Source organism: Gopherus flavomarginatus, chromosome 5, assembly GCF_025201925.1.
Source record: "Gopherus flavomarginatus isolate rGopFla2 chromosome 5, rGopFla2.mat.asm, whole genome shotgun sequence".
NCBI lineage: Eukaryota > Metazoa > Chordata > Testudines > Testudinidae > Gopherus > Gopherus flavomarginatus.
In genome coordinates, this window is record NC_066621.1 from 149,266,729 (window position 1) to 149,289,394 (window position 22,666).

General features: G+C 40.2%; 1 protein-coding gene and 1 long non-coding RNA gene across 3 annotated transcripts in view; one reads left to right on the plus strand and one right to left on the minus strand.

Annotated features, from left to right (window-relative positions):
- The first annotated feature begins 1 nt into the window (after position 1).
- On the plus strand, positions 2–16,486 carry LOC127050987 (uncharacterized). Of its 2 annotated transcripts, none has more exons than XR_007774355.1 (2): positions 2–753; positions 16,184–16,486. It is a non-coding gene; the product is annotated as an uncharacterized LOC127050987 (long non-coding RNA). The 2 variants fall into 2 exon arrangements; XR_007774354.1 differs by having other exon boundaries at positions 2–704.
- PSMA3 (proteasome 20S subunit alpha 3) overlaps positions 15,512–22,666 on the minus strand; it is a 28,942-nt gene continuing 21,787 nt past the window's right edge. Inside the window, exons 8-11 of the mRNA XM_050952741.1 lie at positions 19,923–19,969; positions 16,796–16,863; positions 16,483–16,547; positions 15,512–15,689 (exon numbers count right to left, since the gene is read on the minus strand). Coding sequence (XP_050808698.1) covers positions 15,645–15,689; positions 16,483–16,547; positions 16,796–16,863; positions 19,923–19,969 — 225 coding nt within the window. The 3' untranslated portion in view covers positions 15,512–15,644. The remainder of the gene's footprint in view (positions 15,690–16,482; positions 16,548–16,795; positions 16,864–19,922; positions 19,970–22,666) is intronic.

Below are 22,666 nucleotides of genomic sequence, written 5' to 3' on the forward strand. Positions count from 1 at the left end.
GCAGGTAAAGAAACGGAGACTTTTGATTGGTGAATCGGTGGAACTCGAGTCGATTGGACATTTCTGAAGTGAAGTAATCGTACACCTCACCCTGATTGGTATGAAATGGATCCGGATGTAGCTTTGCGAGCGATGATTGGTAACCGTGGAGGACAGGAAGAGCAGCGGGGCGATGTGATTGGTGTGGACTGTGTCATAGACAAGGAGAGGGGGCGGAGCGAGAGGCCTGCAGCGGCGGTGGCTGCATAGCTCCGCACAGAGCATGCGCCGCGGAGGGCCTCCCGGGCGCCATTTTGTACGATGCTCTTTCCCATTTTAGGCGGGGAGGAAGGGAGCGGGAGTGGTCGCTGCGTCTCCCGGGGGGCTCTGCCTCGTCTCGGGCTAGGGGATAGGCTCCGTGGGACTTCCTCCTTCCGGTTGAAGGCTCCGTCTTCTCTCCTGTCCGGAGGCGATGGTGGCTGTAGCGAGCGGGTAGCGTTTCCCCTCCCTTGGCGCGGTTATGGCGCAGCAGCCGGGGGGAGGGGGAAGCTCGATGAAGCCGGACCCGGAAGTGAAGGGACCTCTGAGGAGCCGCTCACCTAGCCCATGGCCGCGACGGAGGAGGAGGAGGAGGAGCTCCGTGAGGAGGGGGAGGTGGTAGCAGCCCGCGGTGTTGTCTGGGCCACGGAGGCGGGGCCGTACGGGAGGCGGCCGGGTACGGCAGCGTAAGTCGGTCGGCGCAGCCCCGTGAGGATTGGACCCGCAGCTCCGGTGGTGAGCGAGGCCTGTCCAGCTGTCACCCCGTGCCAGCGCCTTCTGGAGCTTGCTGACAACCAGTGTCAGTGAAGCTATAGGCGAGGTTCGAGCTGCTCCTTCCAGGAGCGCGTTGACTCTGAAGCCTAACGATCGCCACGTCGGTGGGGGCGTTAGCTCCAGGAGAAATGTGCACAGGCTCTGGGATTTGGCCTGGGGAGCTGCCAGTCCCGCGGGCATAGCGGTGCTTTGGTAACTCGCCAGCTGCTGCTTTCAGAAGTAGCAGGGTTATTGCACGTGTTGCTCTTGGAGCTACCGCACAGGGCATGAGGTGGCAGTTCGCTCCCGTGTTACGTGTGTGCTGTGTATCGATTAGTCTGTGTCATACTCATGATACCCAGGAAGGAGCAGGGTGGGGAGGATGTGCGTGTCCTGCCTTCCAGGCATTTTTCACGTGGCTTTAGTGCTTGTGACTAGCCCATGGAGACTGAGTTTCCTTTTCCACAGAATAGCCAGAGTGCAGCTTTCCTTTACACCGCTGCTGGTTCCATTGGCCTGGAACAGCGAACTGCGGCCACAGGGAGCTGAGGGCTCTATGCCTGCAGATGCTCCAGGTAAACAAAATGACAATGTATTAGATAGTCAATGAGTCCATAGAGTTTAGAATTATCAAAATTTTATAATCTGATTCCTGCCCTTTGTGTTGTTTTTTTTTTTACCAAAAATATTTGGCTTATGAACCAGTATATATGGTAACTATTTAACTGAAACTCAAGCTAGAACATGAAGTGCTGTTATCACTAAACCTCCTAAAGATCTAAATGCATCTTTGTTAAATATTTGGTGTAATAACTTAGACTTGAGAAAACCCCTTCAACCTCCCATCTAGTGCTCTAGGCCATGGGTTCTCAACCTTTTTCTTTCTCGGTCGTTCTCATCTCTTCCCCCCCACCCCACTATAAAAACTCCATGGTCCACCTGTGCCGCAACAACTGCTTTTTATTTATAAAATCCAGGGCTGGTGTTAGGGGGTAGTAAGTATGGCAATTGCCTGGGCCTCATACCACGAGGGCCCTGCAGAGTGGCTGCTGGCCCCACGCTTCAGCCCTAAGCAGTGAGGCTTCAGCTTTCTGCCCAGGGCCCCAGCGCGTCTAATGTTGGCCCAGCTTCGTGGCCCCCGAAGGGGCCCTGCACCCCTGGTTGAAAACCACTGCTCTAGGCTCCAATCCTTTAATGGGCTCTGGCTGCAGGAGTTCATCATGCAGCGTTTATCGGAAGATGAGGGCCTCAGAGGTGGTCAGTCAGTCTGCCTACTGAATGATGCCAGAATGGCTTGATATCTAATAATCAGCTTCCAAGTCCATTCTAGTTCCAGAGTTTGGTTTTTATTAGATCTGAAGCTTTAGAAAGAAAGTGGCATACTCCAATGGATAAGTTTACTAGTTGGGCAGTATTGCATAGTATGGATATGCTTTAGGTACTTTATTAGAGACAGCATGTTGAGGATGTTTGCAATCAGCTGTTCAAAGACTTAACCATACAGGCAAAAAAGTTCGGAACATAGTTCTGCTAGCTGGAGTTGAGTTGTGATTTATTTTTATTTTTTCAAGATTTTTGTTGTACTTGACTGGTAACGTGTTTACAATACATAACAGAAGCATGGAGTTTGAGAGGAATTTTTTTGGTTTAGATTGTTGGGGTTTTGTGCTAGTTAAATGATGTAGTGAAAAGCAAGTTGGCAGTTTATTCATGCATAATATCATTAGTTCAGATTCTTCATTGGATAGAGTGAGGAGACTATTATTGCTAAGAATACAAGATCAGTTATTGTTATAGTAACTAAAAATGTATGGCTTGAAGATTGGTCCTTTTAACCTAAGTACCTTTTGTTTGGAATATGTTGCCCAAGTCATGATTTAGATTGTAAGCTTTTTGGAGCAGGGGTTGTGCCTTTGTAAAGCACTTAGTACACCAGCACTCAATAAATATCAGCTAAATACAAAACTAATAAGCCTTGTTTCTAATTTCTAGCAGAAGCCTTGGCTACCTGCTGATATCGCCATTGGTATCTGAGACTACATGGAATGTTTAGGAAGTTCTTGACGCTTTGGTCATCCAGTGGAATAAAATAACTTCTGTAGAGGGTCTGCTTGTATTATGATTACAACAAAAGTACTTCAGACTGTTTAGCCAGTCAGACCACCTAATTGAACATTTTGACACTACTTAAAAAGATGACATCTAGTGTAATGGAATGAAGATTTCTTTCACTGAGGTAGGGGAAGGTTTCATTTTAGTTTTAAAATATGAATTTCAGAGCTTCACTACAAGAATTATATTGCGTATGTTGAAATTCTGAGTTTTTTTCCAATTCATTGTAATGTAAATAGTTCCCTGACAACTTGAACTGATTTATACAGTATATCCCATTTTTCCCTTTTTTCTTGTTACTGGGATATCCTATATGGAAACAAATCTTTTTAGCAATCTGCTGCTTATTTTATCTAATGGCATAATCCTTTGACATAACTGCCTCCTAGGACTCAATTTGTCATGCACAACGTTAACAACCTTTTAGGAATAGGTGCAGGAGCAAACAAAACTTAGATACACAAGGGGAATTAAAAAATGAAACTCTTAATAGGGACCTTTTACTTGGAAAAATCTTTGCTTTGCTTTTTTTTTTTTTTTTTTTTTGACAAACGTCTATTCATTTTATCCATGCTGCAGCAAGAGTGCAGGACAGGCTAAAATTGTGTAGGAAACTTAAATTGAGATTGAATAAATTTGCTGCACAAAAACTGATAAGAAACATGCGTATTTGATGTGGATTTTTCAATAACTTGTCTCTACGCTCATGCAGCACAGATTAGATTCGGGGGAGGTATAAAACATACATAGCAGGAATACTGAAGATGATTAAATTGTTTTGGGTTCATATCTCAGCAAGGTCTGATTTCCAAGCTCTCAAACTTTTATAGGCTATTGATCAAAATGACAGAGATACAAACCTAGTTATGGGGCTCTTGTGCACCCATGCTGAAACTGATGTCAAAAAGAGCAGCAGATGCTCAGCATTCCTATAAATCAGGCCCCAAATGTGTTGCTGACATAGCTAGATAATTCTTGGGATAGTAATGGGGGTCGACATGGAAGAGAAATGGCTGGAATATCAGACCCCAGGTTAATAGACACTTGGTTATATTTTACAGTCACTGAGTAAACTTTTGGATCTGTGAATCCATAGGAGCAACAGAGTTTGATAGAAAATTTCAGTCAGTCTGGAATGTACTCTGCAACTATGTTAAATTAGTTATTTTCCTGAACATTGTAAAAACTAGCTACTACTTTGTTCCACTTTCACATTTCTGTCTTGAATAGTGTACAGATCTAAGACCTAGGTTTAACCTATTGACAGCTCTACTTGTTTTCTCTTTCTTTGTCTATTTGGTATCTCTCTGAGGCAAGGACTGACATCTCTATTAGAATCACTAAACATTACCGTAATACAAATGAATTAATAGTAAGTCAATTGATGCTTAGTATTTTGAAAAAGCTTGGTTGACTTTTAGACTATGATTTAACTCTATGCAATAGATGGTAAATTGTGCCTATATTTACAACTGAGATGGAGCTAAAATTAAACACTACATAGCAAAAACTTTATTTTTTTAGAAGAAATAGTAAATATGCAGATGTAAATCTCTGGTACACACTGTATCTACCAAGATATCACTGCAGCTCTCTAAAACTTGAATCTCAAAAAAAGCTATTATAAATTCATAGAAATTCGGCCCCGTTTTCAACATTTCGTACATTTTTCTCGTACAGATTATTTCAGAAATACTAAAATCAAGTTTGTAATGTTTTCCTTTAAATCCTCCTTTTAGTCTAGCTCCATTTTAGGAATATTGACAGGCTTTTTTAGCCTATATTTCTGCATATGTAGTATGATGAACAACAACAGAGAAATGAGCCATTAGATAAAACTTGTGATTGTCTTTGTTCTCTACTTTAGGACTTCCTTTTCCAGTCCAATCTCAACCCAAACACCTAGACTAAGCATATTTTTGCTAACTTGGCTGTCAGTCTTAAGGTTTCCCTTGTGTTTAGCTGGTGGTCATTGCTGATACCTTTCAAAAAGCATTAATGCTCTCAGTTATGCTTTTAAAATTATAGACACTTACATAAGCAGCTGCTTTGAACTCAGAATCCATAGCTGGCTGGCAAGTCCGTTTCTGAAATTTTTCTCAACTGTGCCTGCTGTGAAACGTTATGGTGCTTGCAAAAGCTGCTCTTAACACAGGTTTTATTTAAAAGGCTTAATTGAGAATGTGAACTATCAACAAAGCAGTCAGTGAACACTAAAAGGATCTGCTGCGTGACTAATGCCTGGATAGCCTTTGGCTGACAGCAAACTGTAGCATTGTACCTGTGATGCTATGAATTCCAGTATTTTGGTACTGGCTATTAGACACGTCCTCCCCTATCTCTTATTTTACAGTATGTTTTACTTTTTCCAAAGCACATAAGATGTAGTGGAATGGGTATCAAGAAATCTCACTCCTTTGCACAAAATCATGACATGCTTGTTCTACATTGTTCCATCTCTATATGGAGACAGCTAGAATTGAAACTTAAGCATTGCATATTAAGTGTTTTTCTGTTAAATCATTTAGTACTTCCTCTGTTGAACGTATGCTTGCCTTGTATGGCCCTTGAACACTGCCAATACACAGTCTAACTTAATAGATCTTTGTCATCATTTTCCTGATTCGGGGCATAGCATGTTGCTGCTTTTCTAAAAGCCCTGTGGAGAAGATCACTTAACTTCCATGAATCTCTCTTTTGGTGGTGGCCTTGAGAGACCATCTTTTTTTTTTTTTGTTTTTTTTGTTAACGGAGTATATCTCTTGATCCAACACTGGATGAATTAACAATAACTTAGGTGTGTTTTTTAAACATACAGCCAATTTTCTTCTGCCTAAGCTTGGAGTTTTTTTTTTAGTTGTTGAATATGGTTATGTGGTATGTTTATCATGAGTTTGGGGTGATCATATTACTTACTGGTGGTTGGCTCACAAATGACTTTACAGGTCATCCCAAGAACACATCCCAACTTTATATGATACTACACCATTTTTTTTTTAAAGCTTAGCTTTATGGAAACAGTGTTGTTTGTCTCCACATCTAATTAATTGCCTAGTTACTGTGAGTCATGGCAATTAATGTATAGGCAGTGGGGATAAAAAATAGTACTGACATTTTAAAAAACTCACTTGACTAAAGTAGCTTTTCTGTAGAATGAAGTGGGGAGGCTGCTAACAATTCAATCTCTTCCCTGACACCCCCAAAGTCTGCCATTATATAGACTACTAATTATGCCAGACTACTCCCTGCTTCCCTCTAGCCAGCAATAGGTGAGAAAATGATACCTGAATAAAAGCAGGATTCAGAATCTTTCATCTTCTTCAAAGGGACAGAATAGTTAGTTTACTTCCAAGATTCCAGAAATGCAACATTCTGTGTGATGGCTGTTGTACCCTATGTGCACAGTATTCACAAAGTACCGCTGAGAATGCAGGACCTGCAGTCCAGGGTAGAAGACTTCAGATGTGTAAGTCTCCCATTTGTCCTTGATTTAAAAACGGGTCAGTATGGTGTCAGTGCCAATTAACCTATATGCTGCTGTTTGTATTTTGGCAGCTTTGGAGATAATGGGCACTAAGAACTTCTAAAATAGGAAGTAACAAGCAGTCAATTCTAAAACTGAATGGGCTGTTTTTATTTGAAGTGTAAGTCATTTTGTTCTTGTTGCATGTTTGAAAATCTACATACAGTGTGTGTGTTTGGGGAGGGGGGCTAGTTTCCTGTCTGACAGGAATATTTAACTGGAGGAAGAATGGTGGGGGAGAACAGTCTACTGAACTGTATTTGTTGGACACAGGTACAGTCTTAAAGTTGTTATGGCAACCAGGAGCCTTACTGTTTTCCTCCTCAATAAGCTTTAGGTTCTGCATTTTATTACAGAGTCATGAAGAACTGCCTTCAAGCTGGTAAACACAAGATATTGAACTCAATTCAGTGTTGTGGGCTTCCTTTTTTGTTTGGTTATATTTTCATTTTAGCAAGAAGAACTGGGATACAGTAGGCAGTTCTCTTTAGGCATCCCGCTTAATGCTGTTTTGAATCTGAAGACCAGATAAAATCACAAACATGAACATGTCCATTCTGCAGTCACACAGCTAGTCAAAAAGCCAGAGTCATCAGGCTATTTCCAGTTGTGGGGAAGAAGTAAGAAAAGAACTGCTGGCTCATTTAGAGATCTGCAAGAGACTATATTTTGAAATGGGTCCTTAGCCTCCACTGCAGTATCTGAGATGACTCTGAGTTTTGAGAGTCGCACTCAGGTTTTTGTGTATACTTGTCACATTTGGAGCCTTTTGTCGGGGGGTACAAAATGAGTGTCATTTCTGGAGCCATTTTAAGATGGATAAATTGCTTTGACAGACGTCTTCCAATTCACTTGCAGTACTGTTAAGCAGCCCTATGTAAAGAAGACATTCTCCACAATTTTAGCTTCATGTTTTAATTTCTAATTGCTATGGTGATAAGGCAGCATTTGTAGGATAGATATGTAAATCAGTGGAAATTATGGTCCAAGTTCTAGAATAAAATGTGTGGGTAATCTGGAGCATGAAATAATTAAATTTCACTTACTGAAAGTCCCTTTGGTTTAAGAACATCAATCCTATAGATGTTGGACCTTAACTTTCTTTTTTGGAGGCAACCTACTGAAAAAAAATGGTGTTCTTTTGTGCGCTCCCCCTTCCCACATCTGAACACTTGTGGGTCTGATTCTTCCTTCCCTTCACCTTGTGTGGTCATTTATACCAGTGCAAAGCGCTACCAGTTCAGAATTGTAGTACTTCATGCTAACTCTGCATTAGGATAAATGACTACACGAGGTCAAAAAGCAATGTTTTGGGGTTTGAGTCTTCATGTTGACTAACTTAATGGAAATTCATAGATTCCAGGGCCAGAAAGGACCACTGTAATCATGTAGTTTGACCTCCTGTATAACACAGGCCATGGAACTGGCCCAAAATAATTCCTAGAGCACAGCCAATCTTCATTTTAAAATTGCTAGTGGTGAATCCACCATAAGCCTTTGTAAGTTGTTCCAATGGTTAATTATTCTCATTGTTATAAATGCACACCTAATTTCCAGTCTGAATTTGTCTAGCTTTAGCTTTCAGCCATTGGGTCGTGTTATACCTTTCTCTGTTAGATTGAAGAGCCCATTATTAAATATTCCCCATACGGTACTTATAGACTATGAAGGGTGACTTGACTAATCTGCTCTTTAAGATAAATAGATTGAGCTCCTTGAGTCTGTTATAAGGCAGGTTTTCTAATCCTTGAATCATTGTCATGGCTCTTCTCTGAATCCTCCTCCAATTTTACAATATCCTTCTTGAATTGTGAGCACCAGGACTGGACACAGCATTCAAGCAGCCATTGCACCATGCCAAATACAGAGGTGAAATAATCTCTATTCCTACTCGAGTTCCCCTGTTCATTTTGAGAAAAATATTCAGCACCTTCTCGTATTCAATTCAGCTCTGTACTCAATTAAAGAGGCAGAGCAAGTCTCCCAGAAAAAGCAGAGTAGATCAGACTTGACCTTTCTAAGGTTTTTGTCTACACGAAGGTTTTGTACTAGTACAGGTATTTTAAAAAAAAAATCATTCTGAACTAAAACAAAATAGCTAAATGGATACAGCCCCTAGTGTGGATGTAGTTATAGCTGTATAAAGGTGCCTAATGCCAGCATAGCTTATTCTCCTTCCCTATAGGAGTAACTATCCTGATACAACTGTGTCCATGAGATGGGAGTTGTGCTACTTAAACTATACTGGATAGCTAGAGGTACAATTTGTGTGTTAACAAGTCTAAGTTAAGAAAGGCAGGAAAACTTTAATGAGGAGGAAACCTGTTCTGATATTCGTTAAAATTCATCGCATAAACAGGGCCCAATCAGAATTTCTCCCCCCTTAAGATATCTTGGTGAATGTTTAGTTTTTTTCCTTTTGAGACCATGTATTAATATTTGAATGTTCTTTTAGCTTAAACCACTACACAATGCTTTTGTACTTTATCATTTGTCAATGAAAGGATGTTTGAAGATGAACTGAAACACTTCGGTATGTGTGAGTTTAAAAACAAAAAACACCTGTCGAGATCTTAACTCATGGAGGGCAAAACTCATACCAGGGCAGAGAGCATCTGCATCACTTGAGTCCTTAATGAGGCTTAAAGGGGACCTACAAAGGACTTCTTAAACGTATATCATACAGCTTTAAAGACATACTTCCAGCTCAACTTTCTGATTGTAACTGTTTCATCTGAAGTTTTCTTTTGAGGGCAAAGCACATAGTTCGCTTGCATGTTAACTGTATTCTTGGTCTTCATGGTTAAAGATGGGATTTTCAGAGGTGCCTAAGGGAGTTTGTACCCAAATCCTGTTGAAAATCAAACTCTGAAAATTCTAGGTGAAAAATCCACTTGCCGTGAAGAGTGGTAAGCTTTTCTGCTGACTGAGTGGGCCCAAGACATCTTTCTACGTAATTTTCCTATGATTGCTAAGTCCTTCCAGCTTTGAACTGATGTGTTGTCCTCATGAGTCTGTAGAGGGAACAGATGAGACTCATAGTAGCTTTGCCAGGCAGCAGCAGAATAAAATTTAACAGGATCAGTCAGTTTCAGTGCAGTTTTCAGAACCTTGTTGGCTGGCATCAGTGAGATCTTGTTTTCACACTAATGCTCAGAAAAGCTATGAGGAGCAATAAAGGGAAGCTTTCCATGGAAGACAATCCCAAAACAAGTGTAGAAGAGCGGGAAACCTTTCTTCTTGATAGCCAGGAGACTGGAGGGGAGGATGTCTCACGCAGTATGTGGGAGGCTCTGAAAGCAGTGGGAGTGACATGCTTTTAGATGTGTGGGGGTGCACTTGTGGGAGAGAAAAGGAAGCTTCCTATTCATCAGCCAGCTGTAGTTGATGTGAAAGATAGAAACGGGCATGCTTTAGCAACAATACCCTGGCAGAAATCCCAGCAGTTGAGATGGGCATTCTTACCAGCATGTTGGCCTTTGGACTCTGCTGATTGGGAGGCTACAGACATCTCCTTTTGTTTATAACTTTGGCTGTAGGTGTCTAGTTTCTGATCTTTAGTTCTGCTCTCACCTGACTCAAGAAAATGTGCTGTCTGTGGTTTGTTTCACAATCTTATCAAAACAAAGCTGCTGTGTATTGACTCACTTCCACAAAATACACGAGTATTATAATTGGCAATCTGACAAGTCCACTTCCACTAAATACCAGAATAGTGACTATTCAAATACAAAATAAGAACACATACTTTAAGACAGCAGTAAGATTTGCGTGAAGGAAAATGTTTGTAGAATCAGATCAGTATGTGTGTGCAAGCTTACCTTCTGAGATAGCCACAGATCTAACTGCTGTTCATGGTAAAACTAGGAATCTACTTTGGTTTTATCCTGATCAAGTCAATGGACTTTCAGCCTCAGGGTGCATGGCATGACTTGTTTGTTTTTTTTAATCAACCATGGGTAGGGTATTGGGTGAGAAGAAACTGTTTTTGGTTTTTAAGGTAGATTGATTTAGCAGTTTCTATATAGCCAAAGATTCAGGCTCCAAGCCTGTGTCTTCGATAGGGAAATTGTAACCATTGTTTTGGTTTTATATAAAATATGCTTGACCTGTCCATAGAGGTTTATACTTCCTATAGGAAATTGTATTTTGTACAAATAGTAAATGATGTGGTATTTCAGAGCTGAAGCAGAGGTAGGGGGGTGTGTGTGTGTATATATATATGTATTAAATATTGGCCTATCTGGAAAAAGTCTGCATGGAATAGACTTTTGACTGTCAAGCTGTTAAATGGACACAGACCTGAAAGTATAAACCAAATGGCTTCCAGAAACCTGTTACTTTGTATCAGAGGGGTAGCCCTGTTAGTCTGGATCTGTAAAAGCAGCAAAGAGTCTTGTGGCACCTTATAGACTACCAGACGTTTTGGAGCATGAGCTTTTGTGGGTATTCACCCAGAAAGCTCATGCTCCAAAACGTCTGGTAGTCTATAAGGTGCCACAAGACTCTTTGCTGCTGTTACTTTGTAGTTTAGATACAGCACTGGATGATACTGTTCTGCCTATTTCCACTTCCAAGTAGTGTTAAAGGGAGTCCTAACAGGTAAGGTGCTAGGATCTTATTAAACTTCTGGAATAAATGTGCCACAAACTGTGGAGAGAGCACCAAAGGACAAGTAAGATGTCTAGTGCATGCCATAAACTGTTGTGTGAGGATGTTGCAAACTATCCTCCTGCTCATCGAGAGGAAACATATGGGAAGAACTGTCAGTTTTAACAGTAGTTGGCTGTTCTGTCACAACAACTTAATAGAGAAGGACTTGGCTATGCCAAAATGAAAGTGTCAGAATCTTGGCATCTGGATTAAACAGCAATAGCACCTTTGGTGCTCTCCTAAGGCATATATTTTGAGTCAGAAGCAACAGTGCATGAAATGTTAAACTGCCTGTGAAATCCTGAAGCATTTTGGAATAGCAAAAGTGACTGCAACCACTCTGAGTGGACAGTTGCGTATTTTATGCTGTTTTGTCAAGTATTACCATATATGGCTAGAGCCTGGATTGGCTAGATTTGTCATGCCTGAAGCAAAACGAGGAAGCTGCCTGGTGAGCTTAATCGTGCTATTCTAATATTCTAGAGAGAGTGAATCTTTCCAGTAGCTGTGGGTACAAATATAGGTTATCTAAATAAAATAATCCAAAGTAAAAGCACCACCCTGAAACTTTGACTACTAGCCTCTTGAGTCCTATCTGTAATGGGGCCAGCATGTAACCCCACCCCCATGAAAACAGAACTCAGCAGTACTTGCATTTTTTATGTCAAACATTTGCCTGGTTTTCATGTACTTTAATATTTGTGTCTACATAAGATTTATAAAGGGCTTGCAGAAGGCAGAGATATTTAATTATGTAGACTACCAGGGAAACTAAAGCTGCTGAACTACATGTGGAGAAAGGTGTGTTTTTGCAGGACTAGTGGCAGCAGCATTGTTTGGAAGGGATAAAACCAAGGACATCCCCACTGAACAAAAAATTACTTACCTGGGCCCAGTGTCAAAGCACTGAAAGTGAGGGATGAGTTCTTTAACAAGCATCCGCTATAGATCAGTGATCAGTGCTGTATTGCTAAAATTCCCAAACTTGCCATGGCTTCCAGTGCTTTGAAAGCATTTGTTTATATCCCTAGCAGTTCTTACACTGTCAGCAAATGGCATGATTTGTAAGGTCTCTTGCTTTTTTCTACTTTATAAAACGCTGTGGTTTTTTTTTAATTACCAAGCTTGAAATGCAAACTTTCAGATCATGGAAGGCATTAATTTCTGACTAGTCATTCACGAAAGTAATGTTGATGACTGGTGCAGAGGTGTTTAAATTTCAGAGTAATGTGCTTTCCAAAGTACTGGTCTTGAACCAGTGATAAGAATTTTTAGTGTCAAAAGTATTAGGTGGTTATATCATGGCGATGTACGGTGTGTTTTCAATGCGTGTTAATGAGCTATCGTTAGTTAACTCTAGTCTTGGCAAGTAGTCCTCAGTATAAATGATGCACTATTATATTTGGAGATGGAGAGTTAGTCATATGTCAATTTCATGTGTCTAAACTCTTCACTAGCACTTACTCCATTTCTTAGGGGTGCCATCTGCTTAAATGCTAGTACTACCAAAATTCCCTGGCTTTCTATTGCTTAAATTTAGAGGAAATCCTTGCACCAAAATGGCTCAGCAATTTTTAGAAATACTCCCCCTCCTGTCCCACCACTCATCCTCCACTGAGCTCTCTCCTGGCAGCGTAACACAGTTACATAAGCGCTTTTACAGTGATGCCGCTGTAAGCTTGTAAGTGTAGGCCTGGCCTTAGTGAAAATGCCTGCTCATGCTGTGGTTAGGTGTTTAACTAAAATGGACAGTTGATCTTTAAAAGGTGGTTACCAAAGGTTGGCAGTATGGCAACAAGCCCTCTTGATCAGGGCAGCCTTTAAGGATCAAGTGATCTTGTCTGGAAAAAATGGCAGTTTTGAGGATTAAATAGCCTTGGAGAGAATCCAACAACTTTTAGATAACTCTTGGACCATACAGGCCTCAATTTAGTTCCCTGGGACAATTAAATCAGTTTGTTGGTATTTCTCCTAGAACAGGAAAGTTTTTTAAAAAAATTCTTCTGGTGTATTTTAAAACTAAGTTACTAACTTGCATAGTTTTCTACTGACAAAGCAGCCTTGGCTCCAGTAGATTTTTTTTTTAACTAGATCTAAAACAGTGGCATTTAAAGAGGTAGTATAATAACTGCTCATTCAACTGTGCACCCTTCTGGTAGGTATGTTCCTGTATTTCTTGCCTTGAGCCAAGTACTCCATATATAGCTGAAATGAAGTGTAATCAGCAATAGCTAAGGTTAGGAAGTGGAAAATGCAATGAAATTTGCAAAACCAATAAAGCCATCTCTTCCCCCAAATGTGTTTTTAAAAAATAGTAACACTAAATTGGATGAAATTGAAGCAAGGACTTCAATTAAGATTTGAGGCTACATTTATTTGTGTCCCTATTATGTGGAGGTGCTCTAATATTTTGGTATTTATCATGCACACTACTGATGAGGTAGAGTATTCTTATCCCTATTTTACAACTGGTGAATGGAGACACATTAAATGACTTAAGGCCCTAGAGGAAGCCTCTGGTAGAGTTGGGAATTGAATCCGTGTTGAGTCCCTAGTAACCTAACCCCTGGATCATCCTTTAGACGTATGTACTGTAGAGGTCAGGGCAGGGCTTCATTTAAATCTTAGCCCCTGCTTCCATGAGCCAGGCTTATTTCATGCCAAGGTAGCTTCCCTCAGTTGCAATGAGAAGCAGACTAATGTAACTTGTATGTTTTAGACTGCACTTGCCTTTCCTAAACTCTGTGTGTGTTATACTAACATAAGAGAAATGCATTAGATGTCAGTCATATGTAGCACTGGAATGGCACTATTCTACTTGAGATGCACAAGTTAGACACTCAGTCTCTCCCAGATAAAGTTTGTCAGTTTGAATGTATATATATTCTAGACATGACTGGCTATAAAACTAATGTAAAGATGAAGTAACATAGTTATCTTTCAGTAAATGCAGACTGCACAATCCAAGCTAATAAATATATTCCCTTGATATTGCCTACCCTCTAAGCCAGGGGTTCTCAAAGTGGGGGTTGGACGCCTCAGGGGGTCGCGAGCTGTCAACCTCCAGCATTTATAATGGTGGTAAATATATAAAATGTTCTTAATTTATAAGGGGGGGTTGCACTTGGAGGTTTGCTGTGTAAAAGGGGTCACCAGTACAATAGTTCTGAGACCCACTGCTCTAAGCATTAATGCTAGAGCATATCAACTTAATGAGGTGAGGTACCATACTACCATCCCAGGAAAGGATTGCATAGCAATCTTTGGTAATTAACAGTCACAACAGCTGGTTCAAGTCATAACTTCAGAGAGAGACTACCAGCTTTGGTCAGTTACAATGACCAAGTGAGATTTGCACGGAAGTATTATAGACTGAAAGGTCTCCATTCAAGAAAAGGTAGGCTGGGCCTAGCCTAACTTGAGGTGGAGCAGCCCTGGTCAGGGGGTGGGTAGGTGTCTTGTAGGTGCAGACAACTAAAATAGCAGTAATCCAGGTAGGGCTGACTTTTTATTCCCAATTATCTTTTGTGGTGTGCTAAATTCTGATAACAGGACTACTTGACACACTGGCATCAGGGTTTGCTTGCCAAGTCAAAGAATGAATACACCTTCCCTCTGAAGGATCTCAACAAAACAATACTAATGAATGGTGCCTCACTGGCCCTGAGAGGTAGGCAAGAGTTTTTGCAAAGTTGAAGTGATGGACCCAAAGAAGTCACAGGCATATAGTCCACTGCCTAAAGTACAGGTCTCTTTTACCTTTCCTTAAATAATTTAATGGTTCATATTATAGGAATAAATAGTGTAAAATCCATTTGAAATGGTTTCAGGATACAGTATATCAGGATACAATATAAGCTCTCTTAAGACCAATATCTTTAGGCTTGTCTTCAGTAGAGTGCTCTAAATGCCTTGGGTTAGACACTACTGGCACAAATTAAAAGGTACCTAGTGTATATTGAAGTACCTAGTAACATGCACTAGGTACCTTTTAGTTTGTGCTGGCAGGGTTTACATGAGGCAGTTAGAGTGCAATATTTTAGAGCACTGTAAAATTCACACCACCTGTAAACTGGACTGCTGTGAAACTATTATTGGGGGTAGAATTGCAGTGTCAACTTATAAACTTCATGAATAGCTTTACTAGTTAACTCAAGAGTTAACCTCAAAAATCTGAAAGCAGTTTAAGAAATAGCACTAGCTGTCTACTCAATTGAAAAATAAGGGACAGTTCAAATTAAATGAGGGTTGTCTTTGTACATAAAGCTGAGACTTAAGTATGCTGGTGCACTCAGAGGAAAAACCACCAGGTTGTCAAATGTCCTCTTTCACTCGGGACACCATGGTTTTTGGCACAAGTTTACTAAAATTCAGGCTTAGAGGCAATATCTTGTCTTTTTTCATAGGTCAACACAGCTATGTCCAATTTTCAAACGAAGTCTGAACCATGACTTGACAGTAAATGGGGAAATTTATTTTAGTGCAAGTTAACACCTTTCCAGCAAGTAAATAATAATCCATGGTTAACACATTAACCGCTACTACAAATTAAGAAAATTGAAACTTGTCTTGAAGTAACAATGTGTTACATATTGTCCTCATCTGATTCATCCTCCTCTTTCAAAGACTCCTGTATTAAAAAAAAAAAAAAAAGCATAATCAACTCCTAGGTCTTGTTCAGTGGCTGCCTTGCAAGTCCTAGGAGTCAGCCTACATTCAACAAAGTATCTGATTCTTTAAAGCTATATACCTGGTATAGTCATTTACATTAGTTCACTATAAAGTGAGTGAGAAATTTTGGTGTGGTAACTGAATTGCATCCACTTTGTACAGAAACTAAAGCAGTAGAGAACAAGGCCCTGTATCTACACAGATTGCATAGCACCCTCTGGCAGTCAATAAGCTTGACACTTTCCCATGCAACAAACTGCGACTTCAGTGTACAAGAAACGCTATTAAAGTGCAGCCATCACTTCCAAAACAAACGCAGAACTGATACATGCACCGATGACTAGGAAAAATAGAAGAATATATTTTAAAGGGTTAGTGTACTGGATATAACTTATTACTACTGTCAGTTCTTGCAGTTAAAAAAATCTGATGCATTTGGTTTGTCTTATTTAGGCAAGAAGAAACATGCCTGCTGTACAAGACTTGAGCCATACGTTGTTGAATGCATACGTGATCGGCCGAAGATGCCACTGGATTACTTTTTTATTCTTCCTTCCAACGTTTCAGGTAATTGTTTGTTTCTGAATCACTTTCATCTTAAAAACCCCAGGCTAGATTTGCCTCATAACTAATTACTTCAAATACACTTCTAGTTGCCAAAACAATAGACAAAGTAAACTTTGTACAGTTTATTCTATTCTGGACTTGTAAAATGGATTTTTGAACCTACTAAATAAAATTCTGTTGCTTACCTTAGCATATTTCTCTGCTTCTTCTCTGATGTCTTTTGGAACAATTTCATGTTTTCCTTTTGTTACTGTGAATGAAGCCATATTTATAAAGACTTTAGAAATTACTGGTATAAGCATGGAACTTGTAAGTCTCAGAGTAACACACTTAATGTTTGTAGTTTCTTGTTGCTTCTATCCACTAACAGGTATGTTACTTTCCCTGTAGTATGTGTGGAGTTTAGAATTTGAGTCTTGAATTTGTCTTACTCCTACAAAACTGGCAAACATGGTGTAGCTAACGATAACAAAACAAGGAAAAAATGAAATACATTACTTTCTCCAACCCAGCTGAGTTCAAGTTCAAAAGATTTATCCTTCACTTCATCGTGAACTATGTAGATTCTAGAAGAGTGAAGAAAACTGGTTAAGAGTTAGCCACTGACATTTTCCCTTCCCAAAGCCAAAGATTAATATACAAAATGAACAATTACATTACAAAATTCTACTTGCCCCCTCCCTTCTTCCCCTGCTAGTTTGTAGATCACAATTTTCCTGTTTAACTTGTTTCTCTTGTATGGTAAAGGACCCGCACACCAGTACTGTATATAGTAGTTTTACATTAATGTACAAAGTAAATGCTGAAAGTAACATTCCCTCCCACTTATAATAGCATTCACTAACAGAAACTTTCAGCAAAGATACCACCCCTTAACTCAGGGTGTCTCTTACAACCAGTAATAAGTGTTATGCTGTCTGCATATTTGATCAGGATACTTGTTCCGCACTTAAGTGACCCCATAGGTATGATGCCCTTGACCTATTGCCTCAACTATTCATGAAACTGAAGCCAGCAAGTAGTTTTCCTAAAAATATTTCTCCTGCAAGTCACATACAAATTAAAGACTGAGTAAATGCAGCTCAAACTTACAAATGTTGTCTAATACTACACATGCATTCACACTCCTTGCACAACTGTAGTTAGTAACTTGAGTACAAGCCCTATTTACATATGGAATTGGCCATGTGTTACAATTCTAATTCTGCATGCAATCATGGTAAGTTATGCACGTGTTGTCATACATACAGTTCTGAAACTAACCATCAGCCTATAAAAATAAAAGGCAAAATGGCAGTGATGACCAGACTGTAGACTGAATCTTATTTCCATGTTTAAGGATAAGGTGTTTGTTATGTGCTTGATCTATTTGTTCACATGAGGAACACTAAAAAATGTCAAGTTAATGTTCTCCAACAGCTCCCTCAAAGCAGTTGCACAAGTTAACTTCCTAAACAAAAACATTCAGTTCCAATTGTTACAGAAGTTTGCATTCTTCAAACTTTGAATTTAGGATGTTTAAAAGCAAAGCTGAAAATGGGTAGTTCTAATGGTGATGTCATATCCCTTGTCCTCTAGAAGAGGAGCTAGAACCTACAAGTTCACTAATTGCATTGGGCATATGCTCTGGACTTACTTGCCAACCAAGATCAGAGCTCTAATAGCAGGCTTTGAGGCATTCAATCATATGGAATTGTAGGCACTGATCCTGTGAATTGCTCATGCTATTTTCATTACTTCAACTCACAGGCCACAGGCCCTCACCCCCCTTAGTCTCAAAAACAACAGGTGGATGAGACAAAGTGCTTGCCTCCAACAGCTATTGTATTGCTAGTGCAGTGGGGGCCTCAAACTAGTTAAGGCCTTTCAGTGCTACTGTAGTGTTAAAGGATTGCAGATAAACTGAAAATGTCAAAAGTGTAAAGTGCATACAGTTGCCACTATGCAATATTTCAAGCCTCTAGTACCATGTGGTTCACTTTTCCATTCTAATTCCTTGGACCAAAAACTGAAAGTTTGCCCCCAGTTTGTGCAGCTTGAGAGAATTTAATCCCTTGCTCACAGGGCTTCAAATAAGTATCAAGGTCAGAGATCCTACTTAAGCTCTCTGGTTCAACACATCAAAGCAACCTGAGACATCTGTTGTATGGAACATGCATATGCCCCAGTACGAAAAGGGTTCGTCCTGGTACATTTCTTCAGCTTTCTAAGATACTGCTACAAAAATACTGGAATCTCATTTGCAACTAAACTGTAAAAGTTTCACAGGCAAGCACACTCGATTTCCAAGAAACTCTGTGTAATTCCTGCAGTAGCTAGAAGTTTGAAGGGGAAATGTCCTCAGATATTCAGACAAACAGTTCTAACCCCTCTGAAATGTCTTCATTCTACCATTTAATACATACAAAGTATCAGGAGGACAGAGTCATGGTGAAAGCAGTGTTGTATAAGCATCCAGCAGATTAGACCAACTCAGTGCCAGAAATGGAAACTAAAGCCTTAAAATCACTGAGGAAAAATGTCTAGGCAAGAAAGGGTCAGAGATACTGATATGAACAAACATGAAAATACAAAAGGAAGGAGACACTAGACTCTCTCTCCTATTTCTTCAATTCTGCACCCCAGTTCTGTTCTCTCCTGCCTGTGTTTTGTGCGCTTAAGTTCAACAAGAGGCTCCTAGCAGCCAGCAGATCAGACCAGGAAGGAAAAGTGACTATCCAGCACAGTTTAATGTATAAAATACATTAATGTATAAAATATTTCCCTAGTCTTAATTACCTAACGTGGTATTTGTAACACCTGGTTGAAGTTTAATGTTTCTAAACTTAAGAAGCTACTGTGCCATCAAATACCAAGTTTGATTGTTAATTTCCTCCAGGAGTCAGCTAAGTCCTATTATTTCTCTAACCACATAGAAGGCTACACGTCGTCATCTGGATAAATTGCATTGCACTTGCTCTCCTAACCAAGCAGTGATGCTCCTTAATCAGCTAGCAAGGAGAAGAGAGGGGTGGTAATGAGGCCCTCTGCAGGAACAATGTTCCTTTGCTTCATTCCCAGATACTGCCAAGCTAGGAAGCACCTGAAGCTACAATTAATTATGTTTGCATAGGTCTATTTCCATAGTAACTCTGTATTATGAACTATGACCAGCTTCCCTTTCTCTCAAATGTTTACATTTAAAAAGCAGGAACACAGCTAAACATTTATCTGTACTTAACCCACTGTTCCAAGCAACACCTAAAGTGACTAATGGAAAGAATAAAGATACACGTTTTCACTTGGCTTCCATAGTGCTGCCAAAAGCACCAAGAACTGACTCCTTTCACGGTTTCCTCTGTATAGTCAGTTTCCCCATGCTGGATAGATCTTTTGCACAAGAGGGAAAACCACACATTTAAAATAGGGAAAGAAGATTGTAAAACTACTAAAGTTAGTTACACAGGGACAGCCCTAGGAACAGGAGTAGTACTTGAAGCTTCCATTTTATTTTTATTTAACTGACTCAGTTCCATGTTAGGGCCAGTTTGCTGATCTATTGAGATGTTTATTTTTCACAAAGAGGGATAAGAGAAAATAAGAGCACTGGGGATGAAAGGCCAGAAGGAAAGGAAAGGAAACTTACATTTTTGCAACTTCTTTAACAACATCACGGCAAGTCATCTCTTTCATCTGTGGGTAAGGAATGTACAATTTAGTTGATTTAACATTTTGTATTTTTGGAAAGCACTTATCCACCAGGGGAAAGCCAGGATATTGGTGGCTGATATACCAAATTATATTACTACAGTTTTGTTCCGGCATAGGTTTCTGCTGCACAATCCTGCCACAGGCTCAGTCAAGAATAGAGCCAAATTAAGTTATCTAATGATTCCTTATTTTCACTTTCTGTTCAGACTACTACTTTTGTATGAGTCCCAAATGTTACTCTTTCCCCTATTCATTCAGTTGTAGACAACTCAGACACACAGCTCTTCAGTTTGTGTTCCTTTTGACTAGAAGCTGCATAGCTTTTTATAAATCTCAGCATACATACCTTTACTTAGCTGATTATACCTTGATGCCTTTTGACAGACTAAATCATAGGACTATCATACCAACAGATGCATCTCTATCTTAGCACATGTTCTAACAACCATGCTTCAAGAGTCTCTGGGGCATTCCTGTTTACATGTAGTGTCCTACTAGTAAATGCTATTCTAATTTTGATAAGACAGACCTTGTGAGGCTGAACAGAGGACTGGTTTTTCGTTTTCCATTTTTTCCTCAAACTCATGTAGTTACATTGAGTCTTGAGGCAGTCCACTGACAGCTGACCAAAATAAAGTTTCACACGTGATTATGGTAACATTTACAAAATTAAATTCCAGGATCCATGACATGGCACAAGCTCATGAAACAACATTCATACACATCAGATCTCAACCCTCTCCTCCTTTTAGAATAATGGAAAAGCAGCACGTTGGGCCCCATTGATTTAATGCAGGCACAAAACTAGAAGATCCTTCTTCCCTTTCCCCAGTAATTGATTCTTAATGGTAACAGGATCATATCTGGACAAACACTTGGTGAACAACACGACGGGATACAAGTCTACTGTGCTATTTGTGCTAAATGCTTATGTGCTGCAGCACACTAAAAGTTCCCTTGTATGCATTAATCTACTCACTTCAAAGCAGGGTGGATCAGAGCACACTAGGGAACTTTTAATGAGTAGCAGCAGGCTCAGACAGACATCTCATACACAGCAGGCTAGTATGAGGTAAATTTACCCCCCGTTTTGCCACAAACTAGGTATTTGTGTTGACACAAGCCTTAAGATATACACACCACTATCTTTGTATAACTATTGCATGCACCACAGAACTGATTCTTGCATTTATGCACACAAGTTATTCGTGAAAGTGTGTGAGATTTATTAGTCTACTGATGTTAAAAAGGTTTGCAGGCCACATGTTTTAGCTAGACATTATCCCTGACCACCTTTTTCATCCCAGATTTGTTAATCCTGCAGACAATATCAAAAGCTTGACACTGAATTTATCATTCAAAGGGTTACATGTATCATTCACTGTTCACATCCAAAGTAATGGGGGAAATTTAAACATTACATGGCACATGAATTGTCTCAGAAAAAGGTGAATTTGTGAGATACTAAAAAAACCAAAAAACACTTTCCCCTGGTTGAATACAGATTCCCATTTTGAAGTATTAAGTGTTTACAGCTACCACTAAAGGTGATTAATACAGCAGTTCTTCGTAATGTAGACCATTTATAATAGAAAATATTTCACTATCCACCTCTTCTCCCAGCTTCTGTATCTTCACTGCAGTATGCTTAGCTGTTCCCCTATAATGCTTGGCTATCTACCAGTACTAAGAAGGAAAAGACTTGCTTTAAGATGATAGGTGGAGCTACTTCCTTACCTCTCTCCTCTTTTCTGGGTGTAGATTTTTATATGTAATCTCCAGCAGGCCACATTGTCCATCACTACAAGACACCTTGCAGTTTGCTACTTCTAATTTTATGTTTGAAACTTGATCAAATGTTAATCTGTGCCAAACGTGCACCTAACAAATAGGTCAAAGTCTCTGGAAACCTAGGGCTTGTCTCTGTTTACTGGGGGGTGGGGATATCTCCGTGCAGCGATCAATCCACCGAGAGTCAGTTTAACAGGTCTAGTGAAGACATGCTAAATTGACCGCCAGTCGCTATCCTGTCAACTCCGTTACTCCACCAGACCGAGAAGCATAAGGAAAGTCAGAGTTTCTCCTATCGACCCAGCGTGGTGTAAACACCACAAAAGGTCGACCTAAGCTACGGTGACTCCAGCTATGTTATTCACATAGCTGGAGTTGCGTAATTTAGGTTGAGTGAGCCCTGTAGACCTGCCACTAGAATTCTGAGTGAGGTATATCTACCAGGAAGCATTACACCTTGAGACTGACACAAGCTTTGCATGTGTTCCCTCTAAGGAGTGCTCCTGTGTAGCTGCACAGGAGGCCATCAAGGGCCACACAAGTGTGCACACAGGTGAGGGTGGAGGATGTGTGGGGTAGGGGACAGTGATGGGGGATTGGGGGATCTTGGGGCATGCACAGCTGCTGTGGGGACAGGAGCCATTCCTCTCTTTCCCCCAGCCCCAACTCTGGCCAGGGCTGTGGCAGGGATGGGACAGAGACCTCTCCCCATCCAGCACAGTATCTTGATTAGCAGACTGTTTTTTTTCACCCTCTGAATAGCTAGGAGTTAATGCCTCAATAAAAATGTGAGCAGTCTACCTGAGAGGCTTCTAGCAAGCTCCACACTGGTTGAGAAATTTTAACTTCAAGTAAAGGTCTGATAAATCTCATTCTTGGCCATATCCT